Raw genomic sequence first — 20,723 nt, forward strand, 5'->3', positions numbered from 1 at the left:
AAATTGTAAGAAAATCATCGCTTTTTACAGTTTTATACTTAAAGGAAATTAACTCTTTTTTAAATCAAGGAGCTACTTCCCTTATACCTAAATGTGATGTCTTTATTGACATCTCAAGACAAACAAAAGGTGGTAATAATTTTGTAGAGGTGCTATCTGTATCTGGTAAATCTCCAAGAACAACAAAAAAAAAAACCTCTTATTTTAGAAATTATCTATAAATCGGGACACATACAACATATACAAGGGTTTTCATCCATTTCATGGACACCACAGTGTACCTGCTAATATTTGAAATTTAAAAAAAATCTAAGCAAAAATTAAAAGAAAATGTTCATTTTCTGTGTATAGTCAATTTTTTTTTTTATTTAACAATTTTAATTTACTACAATGAAAAAGTAAAAAAAAAAAAACAAACTTTCCTCATTTAAAAAAAAATTTTTTTTAGCCACAAACAAAAACTTGCGCAATCTCATCGTGTTCATAGGTACGTTTCAGAAAGTTGTCAGTTAAACGAAGGCCAGACACGGTCTGCAAAAAAACAGAACAAAAATCAGGTGAGATGATCGTGTGGAACCAACAAATGTAAATGCCACTAATTTTATTGCTTTTAAAACGAGTTATTGCACTGACCTGCAATCCGGGCGACGTGGCAATAACAGTGAGAGGGATATCCATGCTGTTATTTTGTGGAAGTTTTCCCAGTTGTTTTCCCGACAAACCACACCAGAAAACGCCGGCGGAAATGTTGTTTTGTAGAATCAAAGTCAAGTCGACAACTCGTTCACTGAAATTGAACCGAAAGTTGGTTAAAAATATTTGCACAGATTTTGTTAAGAGAATGCTTAAAGAAGGAGGGAGGGAAGGGGTCTTTAACTTACCAACAGTTAGTAATCCGGAATGTAATGGTAAAAGTCGTCTCCAAGGTGACTGTGTCTGGAATAGATTCTACTGTCAGACGAATGTCTCCGTAACCAGGAGCCTGCAAAGAATTAATGGTTTGTTTGAAAGAAATGAAAATGGAAACGGTAGATCATGCTCAAGGTTCATATTTGGAGATTTCTACTTTTCACGAATATCGATCTTCATTTTTGTAATTGTTTAATAAAGATGTTAGCAAGTCTGCTACAAAGAAGGTAAAAAATGTCTCATGTGCTCATATCTCTATAAAACCATTATTCACCCAGACATGATGAATAATTTTTTTTTTTTTAGAGTTGTTTAAAAAACGTTTATTTATTGGTTTATTAAAAATAAATATATTGATTTGAATAAAAAAAAATCAGAAAAATTATATAAAGAAAAATTAAAAATTAGTTATACCAAAAAATATTTATGAATATTTTTTTTTGTTTTGTTATTTAATTTTTGTTTCAAGATTCGTAACAATTGTCTAATAATTATTCATGGTATTTTCTCTGTAACAAAGAATATTTTTTTTTAATTCTTCATGCCATTATCTTCATAATAATATTTTTTTTGCAAAAATTAGCCAGCATATACAAAAAAAAAAAAAAAAACTTGTTTGGCATTGTTCGGTGTTTTACATAAATTGTCCAGAAAGTTCTAACAATAGCAATGTCCTTATTCTGCACAAGTTCAGATTTGTTATGTAAGGCATGTCTATTATCGGAGGGATTTTCACAGCTCAAGAATCTGTATAACATTGTTGAACTACACAACAATAAAAAACTTGTATTTTGAGGTTACATTTTTATGCATTCTTTATTTTTGCATGAATACGAGATCTACATTTCTTTGCAAGAAATTCCCATCTGTGAAACACTACCACAGAACTGCATCCCTGCAGACTACAATATTGTATTCAAATCCAATGTTACTAAACTCTCATAATCAGATTTTGTTCATTCTATTTTTCAGTTTATTCTTTAGCATTTCAACTGACAATCCATTCCATCTCTTTAGCTCTTATCCTCAAATGCCTTTTTAACCTTGGTAAATGGTGACTTCTATTTATTTAACATCACTTTTTCCTTGTTGAGGAGTTGGATCTTTTCTGATATTACGCAAGTTCACTCTCCAAGTTCCACTCTATAATCTTGCCCAATCACTTGCTAAACATTTTCCTTGACTGGCCAAACTTCCTGCGATTCAAGACATCTATTCTTGTGCAATGGTTTACCTAGGAGGATAAACGTTCAACACAACTATACCAGCATAATTGATTCATCATTGTGATAACGTCTTCGTAAGAAAAAATATGCAATGTCATCAATTCTGCACTTATTGGTCCACTGATTTGGTCGGATTTGGATCTTAGAATTCACCCTTGTCCGTTTGTTTCCAAAATTCTTACATTTTTCTGAAATTTTGCATGAAGTTACAACTAGGTAGGAAATGTACCATTCTCGGATTTTAGATAAACTTTCTGGTTGCGTCAAAAGGGGTCAAAATGGTCAAAAATAGCACTTTTCAGGACATTAGATTTTACTGAAAATTATCCAAACACAAGACCACATGAATATGCATCTGGAAGCGTAATATTTGACACTGAGAAAATTTGGGGGCTTGAGCCCCAGGGAGTTTTAGGGGTGAAAAAACACTTTTGGGGGCTAATTTTTATTTTTCTCCTAAAATTCAAGGCATCAGTTGGGGGACCATATAGTTTTTGGCTTTTTTTTATAAATTCAATCAGACTAAATATCTTACCTTGAAAAGGCTAATTCTTCCAAATTTATTGTTCAACTAGTTGGTAAGTATGTGCATATATTAACTCTTTCTCCACTTACCACTCTTTGAAGTTGGCTCGTCTGCAAACGGCCTCGTTCTCCCATGTTTGTACGCCATGTAATATCTAATTTTCCAATATTAGTGACCCCCTTCAGCACTTTACTCTCAGCATAGGCCTCGGGTTTTGGCGTGAGACAATACAAGTATTGCCGAGTGTCCAACGAGTTGAGATAATTCACTCTGCCGAATACGGGATGCGAACTGTAAGAACAAAAAAATGTCTTTAAAAAAGATAAATACTTTTTTTTAATATTACTAAGTATAATATTACTAAGTATAATATTACTAAGTAACTATAAAACTTGTTTGAAATGAGTAAACGATTTGTTTTAAGATAAGAAAAAATAATTATTTCTAACTTTAACTTTTTTGTTGGTTTTGGCATATATTTTGATTGCTCAAAATAATGATTAAATAAAAAATTTGTAAAAAAAAAAAAATCAAACCGATTTTATAATTTACAAAACTGATCACAGAACAAACACAAAAAAGTGTTTTTTAAAATTAATTTAATTTTTAGAGTGGGCTATAAATTCTTAGAAAAACCAAAAGAATGCTGTAAAAAAAAAACAATAAATAAAAACAGCGTTGTAAGAATGAAAAATTTTCCTTTTTTAATAACATTCTTTTGTTTGCTTCTTGAAAAAGAGATTTTATTCTCAAAATAAGACATTTACGATCCTGGTTAAATTAAACAGTAAGTCCATATTTACTGAATTATATATCTGATTGAATTTGAAAAATAGACGCAGATTTATAGAATCAACAAGACCTTCGTTCGTTTGTTTGTTACTTCACATCATTTTGATAACCCAGTATTCTACATCACTATAGTCACTTACATACTTATTTACTAGCAATGCTTCAAGCAAACTCCCTTTATATGTACCTATATTTATTAATATAGACACACATACAGATATATGTACAAATACACACTGGTCTTTATTATAGCATGGAGGATATAAACAATAATCAGAAAGATTACAATTTATGTATGGACTAGCGAGGGGTACCCGGCGTTGCCCGGGTGTTTGTAGGTGTGTGTGAAAAAACCCCGTAATGTGAAAAAAAACAGGTGCCCGTGAAAAAAAACGAAGTCTTGACGAAGCGCAGTTGGAAAATAGTAAAGTATGGAAAAAAAAAAAAAAACAGGTGCGTGTTTTTGATTGACGTGACAGCAATAGCTATTCAGCAGTTAGCATTTTGTGCGGGACAGTTTTTAATGAGGTCAATAAATCGGTTTGTTTGTTTTTAAAAACCCGCTCCCTCATCTCGAAATGAAAGCTACCGTCTGATATGACGAAGTTGACATTGACCAAACGTTACTTAGCTCTCTAGAGACCACTGGCTCTGGGCCTGTGATTAGAGTCGAGTTTCGCTTTTTGTTTATACCGAAAACCGAATGTAATGCGTGCCGATGCGGGAAATGTGGAATAATTAATGTTTGAAAGTCAAAATTAAATAGACAGGCGAGCTCCGTGGTTAACTGTGAGATATTACAATTTATAGATGATATAAAAAGTTTTAAGAAGTTGTGAAGCGAGCGCTTCTCTGAGAGAAGCCTTTTGTGGACATCGAGGAAAAGCGTACATACATACATTTTCTCTTTTATATTTATAGATGAGTATAATAATTTCATTTTATTCATGAAATAAAAGTCACAAATATATCAAATCTTAATGCACTCTTGCAATGTTAGTTTGACCACGTTGAGAGAAGTGACTCATGGATAAGAAAATACAAAAACATTGAGACAGAATCCTGAAGGAAGGTTGGATGAACTCAGAAAACTTGGATAGAAACCATCAACAAAGATCTTAGAAAGAAAGACTCTCCAACGGCAAACTCACAAATCTACAAAGTTTGCTATTGGAACAGCGAGTGTTTAAAGATCGCTAGGTTTGGTCAGCTTTGTGTAGGATGCAATAGCATGGATGGAACCGGTTCAACCCGACTTAAGAGGTGAATGACGTTTCAAGAATTCGAATGCAATCAACATTTAAGACTGTCAGGTTTGGTTGGTTGTTTTTGTTTTACGGCATATCAACCCTTTTGGGTTATTTAATGCCGAATCCAGTGATTTTGAAGAACAATTTTTTAATAGAGTATATTTGTTTTTTAAGTCGGTTTCTATTTAACCCATAGTTGGGACCCTAACAGGTACTACCACTCCGGATCAGAGTGGACCTGGGAGCAATGGCAATTAAAGGGTGGCTCCACACTCCCCAAAGCCCACAAGCTGGGGCCTCACCATCGAATATAGTTTAAGGTCATATCCAGGACCGTCAGGTTTGGAGACCGATTGTAGGCTGTCAGAAATATGTTGAATCCCTTGTAAAAAATGTGTTTTCTATCAACAATCGCCGACTCAACACGGTTGTGTTCCATGGTCTTCTCTTTCATCTTCCAACCTCATCCTGGCCTGATTGTCATCTCTCACACATTGACGACTGCCAAGAGCTAGTACTGCTTCACAGATATAAAAGAATAAACACAAGACTCCAACACAATTTTGCAGATATCTGTTGCATTCTGGGTGTGTGTGTAATACCATCGATTCTCTAAATGCTAACATCTACTTCTTAGTTGTCTTTCAAGGCCATGTTCGTCAGCCAGTTGATCAATCCATCTTATTTTTTTCGATCCACAACCTATCAACTGTTCCAAGCTGTAAACCATTCTGGCCCTGACAGATTGACGACCCCCCCCCCCAACGTCGTGTGCCGTGGATTTTTCGTTCAACTATTCCTCTTATGGCCGGATCATCATTTTCTTGCTGGCGACTGTCGACGGGAACACACGTGGGTTCACAAAAGTAGAAATATTGAAATAAATCGTGGAACAAAGAAGGGAAAAACACAACGCTAATGCTTCACATACATATCAGGTGGAATCTGAGTGTGTGTGAAACTATATTCCCCCCCGTACTACCAAGGTTAGGCTCATCTGCTAGTTGCAATTTGTCTCTCTCACTCTGTTTTTCAGTCAGCTCTAAAAACTGTCCATACGTGTCAGTATCAGCTATCATTTGTCACAATCGGCAGCGCGATGTCAACTCTAAAAACTGTCCATACGTGTCAGTATCAGCTACCATTCGTCACAATCGGCAGCGCGATGTCAACTCTAAAAACTGTCCAATTGTTGTGGCTATCAACTCCGATCCATCGCAACCAGCAACTCGATGTCAACTGACTGTCTTCTCCCCATTGGTATCTGAAGTCGCCCCCACCTCCTGGCCACCCTAACCCTTCCCTTGTCATCTAAAAATACCTACAGATTCATTGTTTGCTACTTCCTATTTTATTTTTTATGGTAGGACATTTCATATTCATTTGTCTATTGCCCCCCCTCCCCCCTCTCAGCACTTGGTGACTCAAGTCCACCTCAGGTCCACTTTATAGTATCACACCATTATCAAAGCTTACTCCCACTCCTAAACTTTCGGGAAACTAACTCTAAATACATTGACCTCTATGTTTTGTCTTTTGCCCCAGTCAGTGACATACCTTGATTAATCATCCTATCGTCTTTCTACTAACCTCATTTCTACTGATCAACTATTTCCTCTTTTTGTTATAATTTTCTTTTTTTTTTTTTTTAAATCACTTCTTAACACTTTGAGAGAATGTCGGTAGTATCACACATGGAAATAAGACAATAAAATGAATGATGATGCTTCATCTTCATTAAAACATATCGTTAGCGTCTGTGACCTACGCAAACTGAAGGGATATGACCATCACTGCCTACACTGCACCATCCATGCAACACTAGCAACCACTAGCACTAGCAACAGTTTATCTCCAAAGAGTACAATTCGCACTCACTGCAAGATCCACTCCCTCCAAAAATCTCTCCTTGCCAGCCACCTTTGTTGGTTTGGCCACATTCTTCGATGACACCCAAGTGACTTCATCCACAAAGTCATAGACCTAGCACCACCACCAGGCTGGAAAAAATGTTGTGGTGGCCTTCTCAAAACCTTGCTAAGGACAGTGAAGCAGTATGCAGAACTGATTCTGGGCCCTCACCATTACAGGGTTTATTGCTGAAACTGCAAATGCACTCATAATGAAAGCAGCCTTGTATTGTTGATTGGATTGGTCAGCCAGTGTTCGGGACGTGGTGAACTTGTTGGAAAGAGCTGACCCAACTGACCCAGGATGAATACTGTAATCATGACTCAAGTCTCCAAGATGAATAAAGTATTTCATTTTAATCATTTGTTTTTCATGATTTTGTTTGTTTCATATTGTGAAAAACGTTCATTCCTGTTAGAGTTATTGCGTTTTCTTTTCTTCTATTTCTACTCACTTAACATCAATTTTCCCTTGTTCAGAAGTCAGGCGTTTTCTGATATTATGCAAGCTCACTCTCCAGTTCTCATGGTTCAATTGTCTCTAAATTCCGCTCTTTTTATATACAAGAAAATCTCCATCCAAAAGCTAAAACAAAATAATGATGCTTTTGTATACAGTCAAAAGTTATAACTTAAGAAAACAAAAACAACTAGCAGCAGCTTAATCTATCCTGAATTATCAAATTGCTAAATTTGACAGATGTAACCATTGATAGAAATATGTGTATTGACGCATCTAAAATTGTCTTACACAGTCAGATTCATTGAAACAATCTACTAATATTTTATTGTTGTGTGCTAACTTAAAGCTAAGGTGGTTAAACCTGTATGGTTTAACAACTTGATACTGACATCTGGTACTTCAGGTGGTTTGGCCATGTGTGACACCACGTGCCCACCCCTCAACAAGTTGCTGACCCTAACATTGTGTGCCGTGGATTTTTCATTCATCTTCTAATGGCCATGTTGTCGTCTCTTACAAATTGATAACCGCCAATAGAAGCACATAGGCTCACAATTATAAAAATAAAATAACACGGGAAAAACAAAGAAAACACAAACGCTGATGCTTTACATATACATCGGTTGGACTATGAGTGTGGGTGCTCTTATCAACACTCTACATGCTAAGGCTCACATCTACGTCCTGTTGAAGCTGGGTTCATCTGTTCCTGTCAGTTCATCATGATCTCTTCAACTCCATCCAACTCTCAACTGTTCACGCATCCAACTCAACTCTTACTGTTGTAAACTGAACTCTTTTTGTCTGTGAATAGTTAAAAACACTGTAAAAATTCATTGACTGTCACACCTCATAGTCACTTAACAAAGTCATAAAACTCTTTGTCAATTCTAAATTACTCACAAACCAAATCTAAATATATCTACATGTCCATTGTTTGATCTCTCCATTAGTTATTCATCACACTTTAATTTCAACCTATCCTTATTTTTTGTCTACATTAAGAACAAATTCCTGTATATTGTCATTCACAAACTATTTCCTGCATCTTTTGTCATCTTTCTCTCCTACTTCCTAGCACTTGGGCTCGGCTATAGTATTACACATGTACAACTCCATAACAAGCACGTCTGGATAACCCAAGTACAATGGAGTGTGATAAACTAAAAAAGACCTGGCTTAAGTGCATAAGTAATTTGACTGCAGGCAACATGACTGATATCAACCCTTTGGACTGGATTGCATGGAGAACAAGTGTGGGAGATTGCCTGGTGTTGCCCGCCTCAGAGTTTAGGATACTAGCAATACGTTAAATACCAAAACCGAATGATGATAACTAAAAACTGCTTACCCTTCACTGTCTTCAGTGTCGTTCATCTTCTTGACCGTATAAGAAACTGAAGGTTCTAAACTCACATGGTCCATAAAAATGGGTCCAGGAGTAATGTTCTGAATCTGGGCCTCCAAATACACCTCGTCCGACTGAAAAAAAAGAAGACCATTGAAATAATTTTACTAGTAATTTTTGTGTATTCTGTTATTTCATTAAACCATTGTTAAATGAATCTGTCAGTGTAATGTAGTATGTTGTTAATATTAATATGTAAGAAGCTAAATAAATTGGCGACATGCGAAGTAGTTACCTTATGAATAAAATCTTGTGGTGATTGCGGTTTACGTAAGAGGACTGAATTGCATCAGAGTAAAAAAATGTTTTCCTCTCTCTGTGGGATTATATATTTCAGAAAGTAAGTGCACTAGGCTAAAATCTAATAATTATTAAACGGGCGAAATGTATGAAGGAACACGCTTTTGTAGTAAATCGTGAGCATTGAAGTTGTGGATATTTTTTTTTTCAAAGAAGTCACCACATATCAAGGCCCGAAGGCTACTGAAGGATAAGGGTTAATGTGTGTATTGATAGTTGCATAATAATGTGTGTATTGTAGTCAGTGATAGTTGCATAATCGTTTGTAGAAGTAATTTGGTATAATTAGATTATTTATGAGGAAGGCTGAACAAGAACTTGTTTATGTTAGACTTGAAGATAATTATATTGTAGTTAGTTGGAAAGCAGACCAGTGAAACAGAGTTCCACAAGCGGGCAGTTCTAGGAAAGAAGCTCTGTTCATGGAATCCGTATTTAGGTTTAGGCAATGATAGGGAGTGGGGAATTTATTGATAGTGATTTTGACTAGACGAGTGTTTTTGTGAAGGATTGGCGAGGCGGACCATAGATTAGAGTTCAGTCTAATATGTGCCATGAAAATAGCGATAGAGCAGAGTCAAGATCACAACGTCTTTTCTGTGAGAAAGAGGTTGCAGAGAAGAGAAAAGGGCATTGCCTGCTAGATTACGAAGTTGGTTTTGAACTGTCAAAGCAGGATAGGATGTGCTTCGAGCAGCTCCTGTCCAGATATGCAACAGTAAAAAATATTTTCTTTTTTTCCTATAATGTCAGAAGTTATAAGGGAAAAATCGAAATTATTTTATTGATATAATTTTATTGATATATAGATAAAAATAAATTTTATTGATATATAGATAAAAATAAATTTGGTCGCAGCTTTATATTCAGTTTAATAAGGAAAACATTTTTAAGTCTTTAAGTGAAAACCAAGTTCTTATATTATGATGATGATGATGAATTACCTGCAATTCAAATATTGGAAAAACTTTGTAGCACATAAGTATCAGTGTTTGCCTCTGGATTACACTGAATAGGTAACAGTTAATCCCTCATAACAATTTACCCAGGCGTGGCACTCTGTAGAAATGACTCTAGTTCGACATTGTAGTATCGAAAAGATACAGGAAGTAGCAATCTACTGAAGACTTCATCCTGTGTCTCCTCCTATTGACATTGTACCAGAATAAACATTTAGAATGTAAATCCATAATTTTCAGAAACTAAAGAATGCCAATATATGTAAGAATAAGAGGAGAAATAATACTAGGGAGATGACAATCTTAAAAAAAAAATTGATCCACTATTTTTTTTTGAAAGTAATAAATCTGAACTCATTATTATGTAAAAACATTTTTTCTCATCCCTCCCATACTCCGATATTACTTCTATTTACTCCAAACCAAGCATGAAGCCACTTGATGTAAAAGATTTAAAAAAAAAAAAAAAAGATTTCAAGATCAAAAACTAGCCAACGTAAGTGTAAGATAGGTAGATTCCGACCCAAAAAACAATTCTTCCCCCTTTGTCAGAAACATTGTTAATAAAATGTAAGACCTAATGAACAAAATAAGATAAGCAATGTTCACTTTTCATTCTCTTCAAACATACCTTTTGCTTGCATACATCATTAGCTTTCTCACTGGATGCTGTGTAAATCACAAGATGTCGTATAGTTAAGTTTAAGGATAGAATGTGTATTTTAATGTTTTCGTTTATGAAGTTTTTTTTAAAACTATTTAGAGTTGAAAAAAAACTAGAAAAAGAATATTTTTGAATTGTTCTTTAAAGTATTAATTGATGCCAGAGATTTAAAATGCATGGAAGACTAAACTACTCCAGGGTTTAGTTCAAAATTCCCAGAGGACAACTGAAGACCAAAGAGTACAACGGTTGAAATTTGAAAAAAAAATCAGCAACTGAAATGACAAAAAACAATCTGAAACGCATGAACAAAAACATCTTTTAAACTTTTTTATGTTAAAGATGAAAAAGTAAAGTTGAAATTTTATGCTAACTGAAAAAATATTAACTTGTTAAAAATCCTCAAAAACTTAAATTAAAAAAAAAAATAAATGCATAAGATTTAAATTGAAATTCATAAGTTTAGAAAGCAAGTGAAACACAAAACGAAAAAAAAATTGAAATAAAGTAAACAAATATTCATTTGTCTAAAATCAACAATGTTTAAGCAATATAACGCCATCATCAAGAATAGAATTAGTCCTGATCTTAAATGGAACACGTACATCAAATCTGTTGCCAAGGCCGCTGGAAAAATGGTGGGATCTTTCTATCGATCCGGTAAATATCTCACTGCTGATGCTATTCTCTATCTATATAAGAGCCAGGTACATCCAAGGATGGAATACTGTTGCCACATCTGGGCAGGAGCTGCTAGAAAGGACTTGTCCTGCCTTGAAAGAGTTCAAAATAGACTTCGTAGCCTCGTAGGAGAAGTCCTTTTCTCCTCCTTGCAACCTCTATCTCACAGAAGAGATGTTGCGAGTTTGTCTCTGATGTATCGTTATTTTCATGGAAAGTGTTCGACTGAGCTTCAATCTATGGTTCCCCCTCGCCAAACTTTCACAAGAAACACTCGTCTAGCTGTAAACACTATCAATAATTCCCCCCACTCTTTATCTGTGCCTAAACCTAATCGTAGATTCCATGAACAAAGCTTCTTTCTTAGAACTGCACGCCTGTGGAATTGTCTTCCGTTTTCCTGCTTTCCGGCTGACTACAATATGGTTGTGTTCAAGTCTAAAGTAAATAAGTTCTTGATGAGCCGTTCCATATAAGTTATCCAATTTACCAAATTTTCATTACTAATGATTACTATATTGTCCAATTTCTACTGTACACTCTTTAACCCTTATCCTTGAGTGGCCTCTGGGCCTTGATAATGTGGTGAAGCCTATGTAAAAAAAAAAAAAAAAAAAAAAAAAAGTTTATGGTTTTTCTTTTTTCGTGGCATGATGTTACTAGAAAAGTAAGCTCCGTGTGATCTTCAACGGTGATATTTTTCTAACATTCAAAATTTCGCTTGCATGAATGTATTAGTGAAGTATTTTTCTCTTCAATGTAAGCTTTATTTAAATTTTAATTTATAAGTTAAGACAGCCAGTATAGCACAGAATTAAAAAAAATGACTTTAAACATTTGAAAATATCACCATTCAAGATCACACAAACTTTACTTTTCTAATGACATCATGCCACGAGGAAAGAAAAAGAAAAATTTGATTCTAGTATTTCTGATGACAGCATTATATCACTGAAACTTCCTTGATTTTAAGCAAATAAATGTCTGTTTATGTTTGTTGTTTAATTCTGTGTTGTACTGACTTTCTAAACTTAATGAATTTCAATTCAAATTTTAATGCTTACATCAAGAAAAAAAAAAACAACACAAAAAACTTCACTCATGCATAGGATTTAATTTTAAAAGTTGTTCTAATCTAACTAGTGACAGGATAGAGACATGATCTTGCTTAAAATATAGTAACAAGAGTCATAAGTCTACTATGGTAGCCATGAGGCCAATGAAGATTTTGAAAGTTGGAGGGGAGACAATTCAAACTGGCTTGAGAAGGTTTCAAATTTAGCAATAATGTCAAGTCATAGTAACCTAATTGTTATGTGTGTGTGTGTGCACCATTTGATTCAAATGTCTTCATTAGATTCATATATATATATATATAAAGAAACAAACTGAAAAATAATAAATGTCTTTCTAAATTACAATCATCATTTATATGCTTTAAAAATCAATGACTGATGGTCAAAGGTACACCAGTAATTATTGGACAATTCAGATTATATTATATGACCTCCGAGGTCAAACCGTCTGCGAAATGAAAATGTGATTGCTGCATCGAAAACATTTATTTTATCAAATTAAAAAACATACAATAAAACCATAGGATTTTCAATTAATTCTGAATAAAGGTTTAAATGCATAACGTCTCAACTCAGGAGTATTTAGCACAAAAGTTTGTAGATGCACAAAAAAATTCTCTCAATTCATGCAACGATAAATTCACTTCTCCAATAAAAACTATCACACTCTTTCCATTTAAATTGACAAATTACCTGGGTGTTTTTTTTAGAGTCGGAAATTCTACTTCTCTCTAACTCGCATTATAGATGGCTGCTATAGCAAGGGATTTTGTTTCCTTCTCTGCTAGCAATCTGATTTTATCAGAATATCTATTATCTCTACCCTCTTTTTTTTTATATGTTTCTATTAGAACATGACAATCTAGTTTTTCCCAACAATTTCTAATATTTATCTCTTTGTCTTTGTTGTTTTGTTTTTTTCTTTCCTATTGTATTCGATTATCCATACTAAGACAGTAATGATAATTTCAACTCGTAAGGTGTCTGACCTTGGAGGTCTCGCAATACCATCCAATGGCAATCACACACGATTTGTTTTCCATAGAATTTAATTCATTGGCAGTAAATCATTAAGCGAATCTTACCAAAACTTTTTGAAATGTTGCTTTTTTATTTTGTGTGCAGACAATGCAGAAGAGTCACAACTAGCATACGCCTGTTGCAAGAAAACATTGGTTGTGCCAAGAGCAAACCTGGAATTGCCTGATTTCAAGGCAACAGTCGTGATTATGCAGAATGGGTGCCTGTGGCAGTCCAAATAAGCTGAATAAAAGGAGCAACATTTTGCTAGAGGTGGATATCTTTTTTGATTGCCATACAGCTAACATTGTTTGCATATGTTTGGATTGTAGTCAGCAACATTATTTCATTCTAACCCTAACTCACTGAAGGTTCACGTCACTATTTAGTTGAATTGGGGTGAGTACTGCTGCTACTACTAAGAGAAAACGTCTTTTGCAGGAAGAATAAAATAATCTGGTACCAGAAAGAAAAAAGAAAAAGAAATCAAATATACTGCTAGACAGTATTTGTTATTTCTTTTTATAACTTATTAACTGATTTAAATGTTATTTTATTACTAGCAGGAATACTTGGCATTGCTTGGGTTCATTTAAAACATAAAAATAAAAAGCTGTTAAATAGTTGCAACATTAGTGCCTCCAAAGCAATCCACACGACCCGGTTTTTTTAGGAGAGAAATTTCTGTTTTTTAATGTAATCTCAATTTTAGATTACTACTTGCTGGATGCAGAACATAGAGCAATATGCATTATGATTCCAAGGCAACACTAACAAAAGGGCAGAGAAGTTCTACATTCTGGGCAACACTGCTCTATCTAGAATGAAGAGCACCACTAAAACTAAGCTAACTAACTTTTGGGTTACTCCAGAGTATTACAACTCCCCCCTCTTTCCCTCTAGATGAGAAATTCTTTTGTTTCTCATTTTTGGATTACTGCCTGCCCTATCCAAGATATTGAGCACTTTGGATTATGACTCCTGGATAACACCAACAAAAGCCAGAGAAGTTCTTTATCCTAAGCGACACTGAAATTGAGAAAGACTCCAAAGCACTAATAAAATCAAGAGAAGAGAAAACTAATGATTAAATTTTAGTTAGAAAAAAAAAAATGGTTACTGTATGATAACATTAAAGATTGCGCTTACTTCTTGATAAGAATAAACGAATGAATCTTTACCGAGGGTTACACTTGCCTTTTATATAATAAAATTATTTCAGCAAAGGTTTTTTTTTTACATTGCAGAAAAACATTTGTTTTTTTTTTGTTTTTTAGTTGATATCTTTAAAGTCTTTAAAAATTTGTTTCAGTTACTTTTAAGTCCTAAAAGCAAAACAAAAAATAATATTTTTAAAAAATGAAGTACCTAGAATCGAAACTAAAATGTTCAAGTCTGCAGCCTTTCATTCTATGAACTGAGCGAATTACAACAAACATAAAAAAAAAATATTTGAAATTAATTTTCAGCGATTAGAAGGCAAAGAAAACTATGCATGCAGAGATGCCCCCCCCCCCTCGAATTATTATGATTTTCATTTCTACCCCAAGGTATTAATTTTTTCTACATTTTAGATATTATACATCCTAGGTAATGCCGATCAAGAAAATATCAACTCTTGTGGATTTTGATTTGTATCAGACGTTTGATGAATATTTATTTTAATACAATGGCTTTTTAATAGTCAAAAATATATAAGAAATAAGATAGCCTTTTTTTTTTTTTTTTTTTTAAATATCGTTACGAAATGAATATTAAAATTTGAAATTTAAGAAAGGAAAAACGATATGTGCTTTTCAAAAAAATAAAAATAAAATTATTTACCTTTAAAAATATGAAGCAAGTTTTCACCTCGATTGAGATTTTGTTAATCATTGTTTCATCTTAGAGATATAAAAATTTCTGTTTTAATATTCATTTTATAAAGATATTAAAAAAAATGCCATCTTATTTCTTATAACATTATTACAAACTACCCAATTTTAACATCCCAGTGAACTAGTACCCAGAGAGATCCATGCATGGAGTATTTGGGTTGGTGCACCATAGTCTCTCACTCTTAGAAAGGGTCCAAAAAACGAGTCTAATCTAAAAGATCCCACACTATCAGGCAAGCTCTAACCCCTGTCCCATTGTTGCAATGTCATATTTATGTGCCTGTTTTACAAGTACTTTAATGCCATGTGCTCTGATGAACTCACTGCACTTGTGCCCCTCAACCTACATACTGCTGACTAACGCAACGCAACAAGCAGCAAAATCTCACCCCTTCACTGCTGACGTCCCTAGATGCTGGAATGCTCTAATAGTTGGTTTTCCTTTGAACTGCTAGACTTTGGAATTCCCTCCCTGTTTTCTGTTTCTCTGACTTTACTAGCCTGCTGAAGTTTAAATGCAATATAACCAGACAACTTGTTGCTCAACTACCCACAGTCCCTTGTTAGACACGATTACAAATACTAGCCGTTTACGCCCAAGTGGCAATATGCCTTGTTTAGAGGCAAAAAAAAGTTAACATAAAATGAATAATTAAATAACATTACATCTGAAATAAGGAATGAAAACTCTTCTCACTTCTTTTATTAATGACTAAAAGAATCTAAATTATTGACCAGGATTAAATTTTAAAAAATCGTCAAAATCGATTGAAAATGAAATTTTTCTTTGTAACAACACAGACAATATGTGCCATAAAACACTGACGAATCAAAATTTTTTGTCTGCTACTCATTGTTAAAAATGCTATCAAGCATCGGTGTAGGCAGACAAACTGAATTTACTTTATATATAAGATAAGAACATGATTCAGTTTTGAGATTATAAGAATGGGTCAAAGTCTTATCTGAGCTTTTCTTTTCTCTATTTTCTGAAGTATTTCCAAAGGTAAGCCATGAAAACGATAACTAAAAAGATGACTTAAATGATCTCAAACTTTGTACGATCGTTACCGTTATATAAGAGCATCAGATCCATACATCAAATTTGGAATTCTGTTAAAATGATTGACCTTTTGAAGGTCAAAAATCATATAAGTAACGAGTGCCTATGTTGAACAAAACCAAAGTTATGGCAAAAAATGTGACTTTCACCTTTTTCTGTGACCTTGAGTCTGACATTTTGTTGTGATGTTAGTGGTTGAATAAATGATAAGAAAGACACAGTAACAATTAAATAAATATGTATTAACAAAATACATAAAAGTGGAAACTGAACAATATCTTCGCTCATGGCAGGACTAGTTGCGAACGACCAGCGTGCCTGTCACCGACTCTCTCGTAAACCGCTTCTCATTCCCCCGAAGTGACATCATGGAATAGTTCATTATTCCTCGCAATAGAGGTGCATCCCCAACACATTCAAAAATTAAATTAGTTCCAAGTCAAATGAAAACATGACCTCCATCTAAGATTAATCTATATACACATATATGTATTAAATATCTTTTTAAGGGTACAGAATTTTATAGTAGCTATTTACAGACCAAATTTATCCAACATAGTGAATTAAAAAGTAAAAACGAGCTGGCCAGTTTCATACCTTGCTCAACAAATATTAATATTTATTCATATAGACATGTACAAGTTTTGCTACACTGGCATGAGAAAGTTTCAATCTGTTGTCAACTACAGATCGAAACTTTGTCATGTCAGTGTAGTGAAGCTTGTACATGTCTATATGAATAAATATTGATATAAATAGATCTATTAGTTATTGAGCACTATTATATAAACCTGGGGGAAATCATCTGGATTTTTATCATACAAATACATTCTTAACCTTTATATATATATATATATATATATATATATATATATATATATATATATATATATATATTAGTGTTTGGAGGATTAATCAAAATCAGGAATTAGTAAAATCAGAACTTTTGAGAGTATCGGAATTGGAAAATGTGTGTCAATTTCCGATGCCAAAAACGATTCCTTTAAGTATCTATTTTTATTTGATTTTCTTTAAAACAAAACCTTCCACTGTTAGTAGTCATAATAAAATAAATATTTATTGATTCGAAACTATCAATAAAACTAAAATCTATAGACCCCCCCCACACACACACACAAGTGTGTTTTTTGGTTTAAGATGTACATTTAACATGTGCTTTTTAACAGTAATCAAGAATAAAAAAAGGAACTCTTTAGTTAAATATTTAAAGATTTATAAAGAATCGGAATTAGTAATTGTATTGGAATGGGGAAAAATATTGGAATTCCTATTACTAATATAAACTTGTTTCTTTTTCCTTTTCCTCGTGTCTATGATGGCAACTATTTCATCTATATATAGCAAGTTATATACAATAAATCTGCTTTAGGGGATAGGAGGGGATTTTTTAAAGTTATAATTTCGGTTGATTGATCCTTGCGCCTAAAAACAAAAATACAAAAAAAAAAAAAAACGATTAAAAGTCAGCCATTTTAGTTTTTGGATCTGCGTTACATTTATTGACAAGACTATTAGTGTCTTTTCTTTTCGATCTCTATATTTAGTGGCGTGGCGTCGAATTTTATCTTGACTTAGGAAACGGTTGGTCAAAAATGATGGCTTCCAAACATTATTTTTAGAAGGCCGTATTGATCCGAAAGAAATTCTAACGAGGTAGGGAAAAGGTTCAAAAGACCAAATCAATAACAAACCTGTTTGCGGTGAAGAATTAGAATCTTATAATTTTACTCAGTATCATCCCGGCGTGGATTTGAATGCTTCATACCAGTTCTTGTGGCATGATCATAAATTAGTCAAGTCTCAAACCAATTTGCTGAGAAGCAGTTTACTTGTTGTTCCACTTGGTTTGCACTTTTTATTTTACGGCATATCAACCATTTTCACGTTATCTGAATCTGGTCATTTTAGTAAAAGTTTTTATGTTTAAAGTTCTTTATATTTTCAAATATTTATTCATGATGTTTGGTTTGGTTGTTTTATGGCATATCAACCCTTTTCGAGTTATTTAATGCTGAATTCGACTATTTTGGAAAAAAGGTTTTATGCTTCGAGTTCTTTATATTTTCATATGTTTTATTCATAATTATTTAGTTTAGTTGTTTTATAAAGAAAAATTGTTTTTGATTTTGACTTTGCAGAACATGATTGAGTTTTGCAAAGGACAGGGGAAAAAACAATAACATCGATGTTTAGTGCATTTTAGGTCAGAAAGCCAGTATCTTTAGACAGCCTGATTGGGTAAGACCAGAACATATTGTTCAGACTTCTATCATCATCTTTGTTGTTGTTGTTATATTCACAACATTTCGGCGATTGTATTCTCAGGTTTGGTTCAAGTTAACCTTGAGAAATAACTGTGGAATTCTGCTAGTCACACACACACACACACACACACACACCGTTAGTTATCATTCCAAAACCAGAAGATGTATTTATTTCACATGCATAGTATTTTATTCATATGTGAATATAGTATGTCTTACACGTGTTTCATTGAATAGCAGAGATTCATCAAACAACTCAATTTTTATTCAGGTTAACTGAAAGAAAGAACTGTAGAATTCTGCTAGTCTAATATTAACATTATATATCTTCTATACTCTTATAAATTTTTTTTTTTTTTGTGTATTGATATGCATATTAAAAATCCTTTTTTCTATTTATTTAAAAAGAAAATACTTTCGTAGGAGTCATAGAATTGTATTCACCAGCAAAAGATCTAGCTAATTTTCATATTCTGTTAATTTTAATTAATTCCCTATTAGTTTTTCAGTTTTCTTTTGAGATGATCATCTTTAGTTAACTATTACGTGTAATTATATTCATGCAGATAGAGAAAGAACTTGAATGTCTACTGACACTGTTCTCGAGTGTCTAAGGTCTCTCTGTACAGGGGTTTGTCAGAACAACCTGGCATGAGGATACTTTTTCCATAGAAGCAAACCCTGACCAAATATTCAAAATCACATAGTATTCACTGCCCAAATAAGATCTCCTCACTATGGCTAACCCACATTAGCTTTTACGAGGAATGGTGCACCTTCTCCAAGTGATGTTACCTCAAGTAATAGCACGAAGCTGGATAAATAAGACTAGATAAATTCTTGTCCTGGAATCCAGTAAGACCATGAGACCAAAATGAAAGATATTACTACAACGTATGAAAATGGTTTATTGGGGAGAGGACAATTATGTTCGCAACTTCTTAACTTACTCAATGTTTGAGAAATAAAGAACTTAAATGGAACATTCGAATATCTATGTGTCTCATATAGAGTTCAGGTGTTAGCCCCAGGATGTGGGCCCCTTGATTTCTGAGAACTTCGACTGAAGCAGATATTCTACATGATTTATACTTGCGTACTATTTGCATAAAAAATTTATAGAAAACACAAAACCCTTTCCATATATATTTACGTATACGTATATATTTTTGTTTAAAAAATTTTGCCTACCAAACTCCTCCTAGACTTTTTGGTCTACAGACATGAAACTTAATATATAGCATATTAGAACCCATGTTAAACTGTACAAAAGTGCGAAAAAAAAATGAAATTTGCCAGGTGATGGTCGAATGATGGCATTACGAATATGCATGCATAATGTAGTAGATATTGGTTCATGTTTTAATTTTTAGCTTTGCAGCAAAGATGCCTTCATAGCTCAGTCATTAACAGCAGGGCAAAAATAAATTGTAAGCTAAACGTTTTGGTTTTGATTCTCAGTGGTGGCGCAGGAGTCTTTTTTCTTTTTCCTTTTTTTTTTTAAAAATCATTACTATATATTGGGTCCAATATAATCTATATATCTATAAAAGTGAACGTGTCCGTGTATCTGTGTGTGTATGTACATTTCGCTATGCAAGAACGCTGTCAATTCTAAGTCTACAGACTCCAAATTTGATATACAGGGTACTAAGATTTGGGAAAATCTTTGTGATCCGTTTTCGGCCAGAAATTTGGCTGTTAAGGGGTCAAAGTTCAACGATTTGACCTTTGAGAACTCTACTAAACTCCTCTGCCAATTTTTGGTATAAACATTTGAAATTTTAGATATAGGTTCCTTGGACATGCCTCTAAATAACTTGATTTGATCCAAAAACAATAAATGTTAAGGGGTCATAATAGGGGTCAAAGTTTTAAAAAATTTACCTCTGCGGTCTCTACCAAATTACTCAGACAATTTCTGGTCTAAACATTTGAAATTTGACATAAAAGGTATTAAGAGATTGGGCAAGCTTTTTAATCGGTTTGGGTCGAAAATTTTTAGTTACCAATATATAAATGTATGTATATATGTATGTCTGCATTTCTGCCTAAAAATTTCGACAGAGGCGATGGATTTTTACAAGATCAGTATCGTTTTAAAGTTCGACCTTTCAGATGGTAAATATTGAAAAATTGACTAAAAACATTAATATCTTCACCTTCAACTGGGCACTTTTCTACAGAGGGGAAGGGGGTCACTTTTTCGCAGATATTTTTGAAAGTCATCCTCTCCTTTCGATTGCCTAGCCTTAATTTAAGCATAAGTCACTTCCAGTTTGGTGGTGGTCATAACAGCAAAGACGTCAGGTTT

At 33.6% G+C, this 20,723-nt stretch overlaps 1 protein-coding gene across 5 annotated transcripts in view; it reads right to left on the reverse strand.

Moving 5' to 3' along the window:
* Positions 1-337: 337 nt before the first annotated feature.
* LOC145296697 (trafficking protein particle complex subunit 13-like) overlaps positions 338-20,723 on the reverse strand; it is a 761,029-nt gene continuing 740,643 nt past the window's right edge. For all 5 annotated transcript variants that reach the window (XM_080142667.1, XM_080142670.1, XM_080142671.1 and 2 more), the window contains exons 7-11: positions 8,428-8,558; positions 2,751-2,952; positions 882-982; positions 634-787; positions 338-531 (exon numbers count right to left, since the gene is read on the reverse strand). In XM_080142667.1, coding sequence (XP_079998793.1) covers positions 445-531; positions 634-787; positions 882-982; positions 2,751-2,952; positions 8,428-8,558 — 675 coding nt within the window. In that variant the 3' untranslated portion in view covers positions 338-444. The remainder of the gene's footprint in view (positions 532-633; positions 788-881; positions 983-2,750; positions 2,953-8,427; positions 8,559-20,723) is intronic.

The sequence above is a fragment of the Euprymna scolopes genome, chromosome 17 (assembly GCF_053919585.1).
Source record: "Euprymna scolopes isolate OS-2025 chromosome 17, ASM5391958v1, whole genome shotgun sequence".
Taxonomy (NCBI): Eukaryota; Metazoa; Mollusca; class Cephalopoda; order Sepiida; family Sepiolidae; genus Euprymna; species Euprymna scolopes.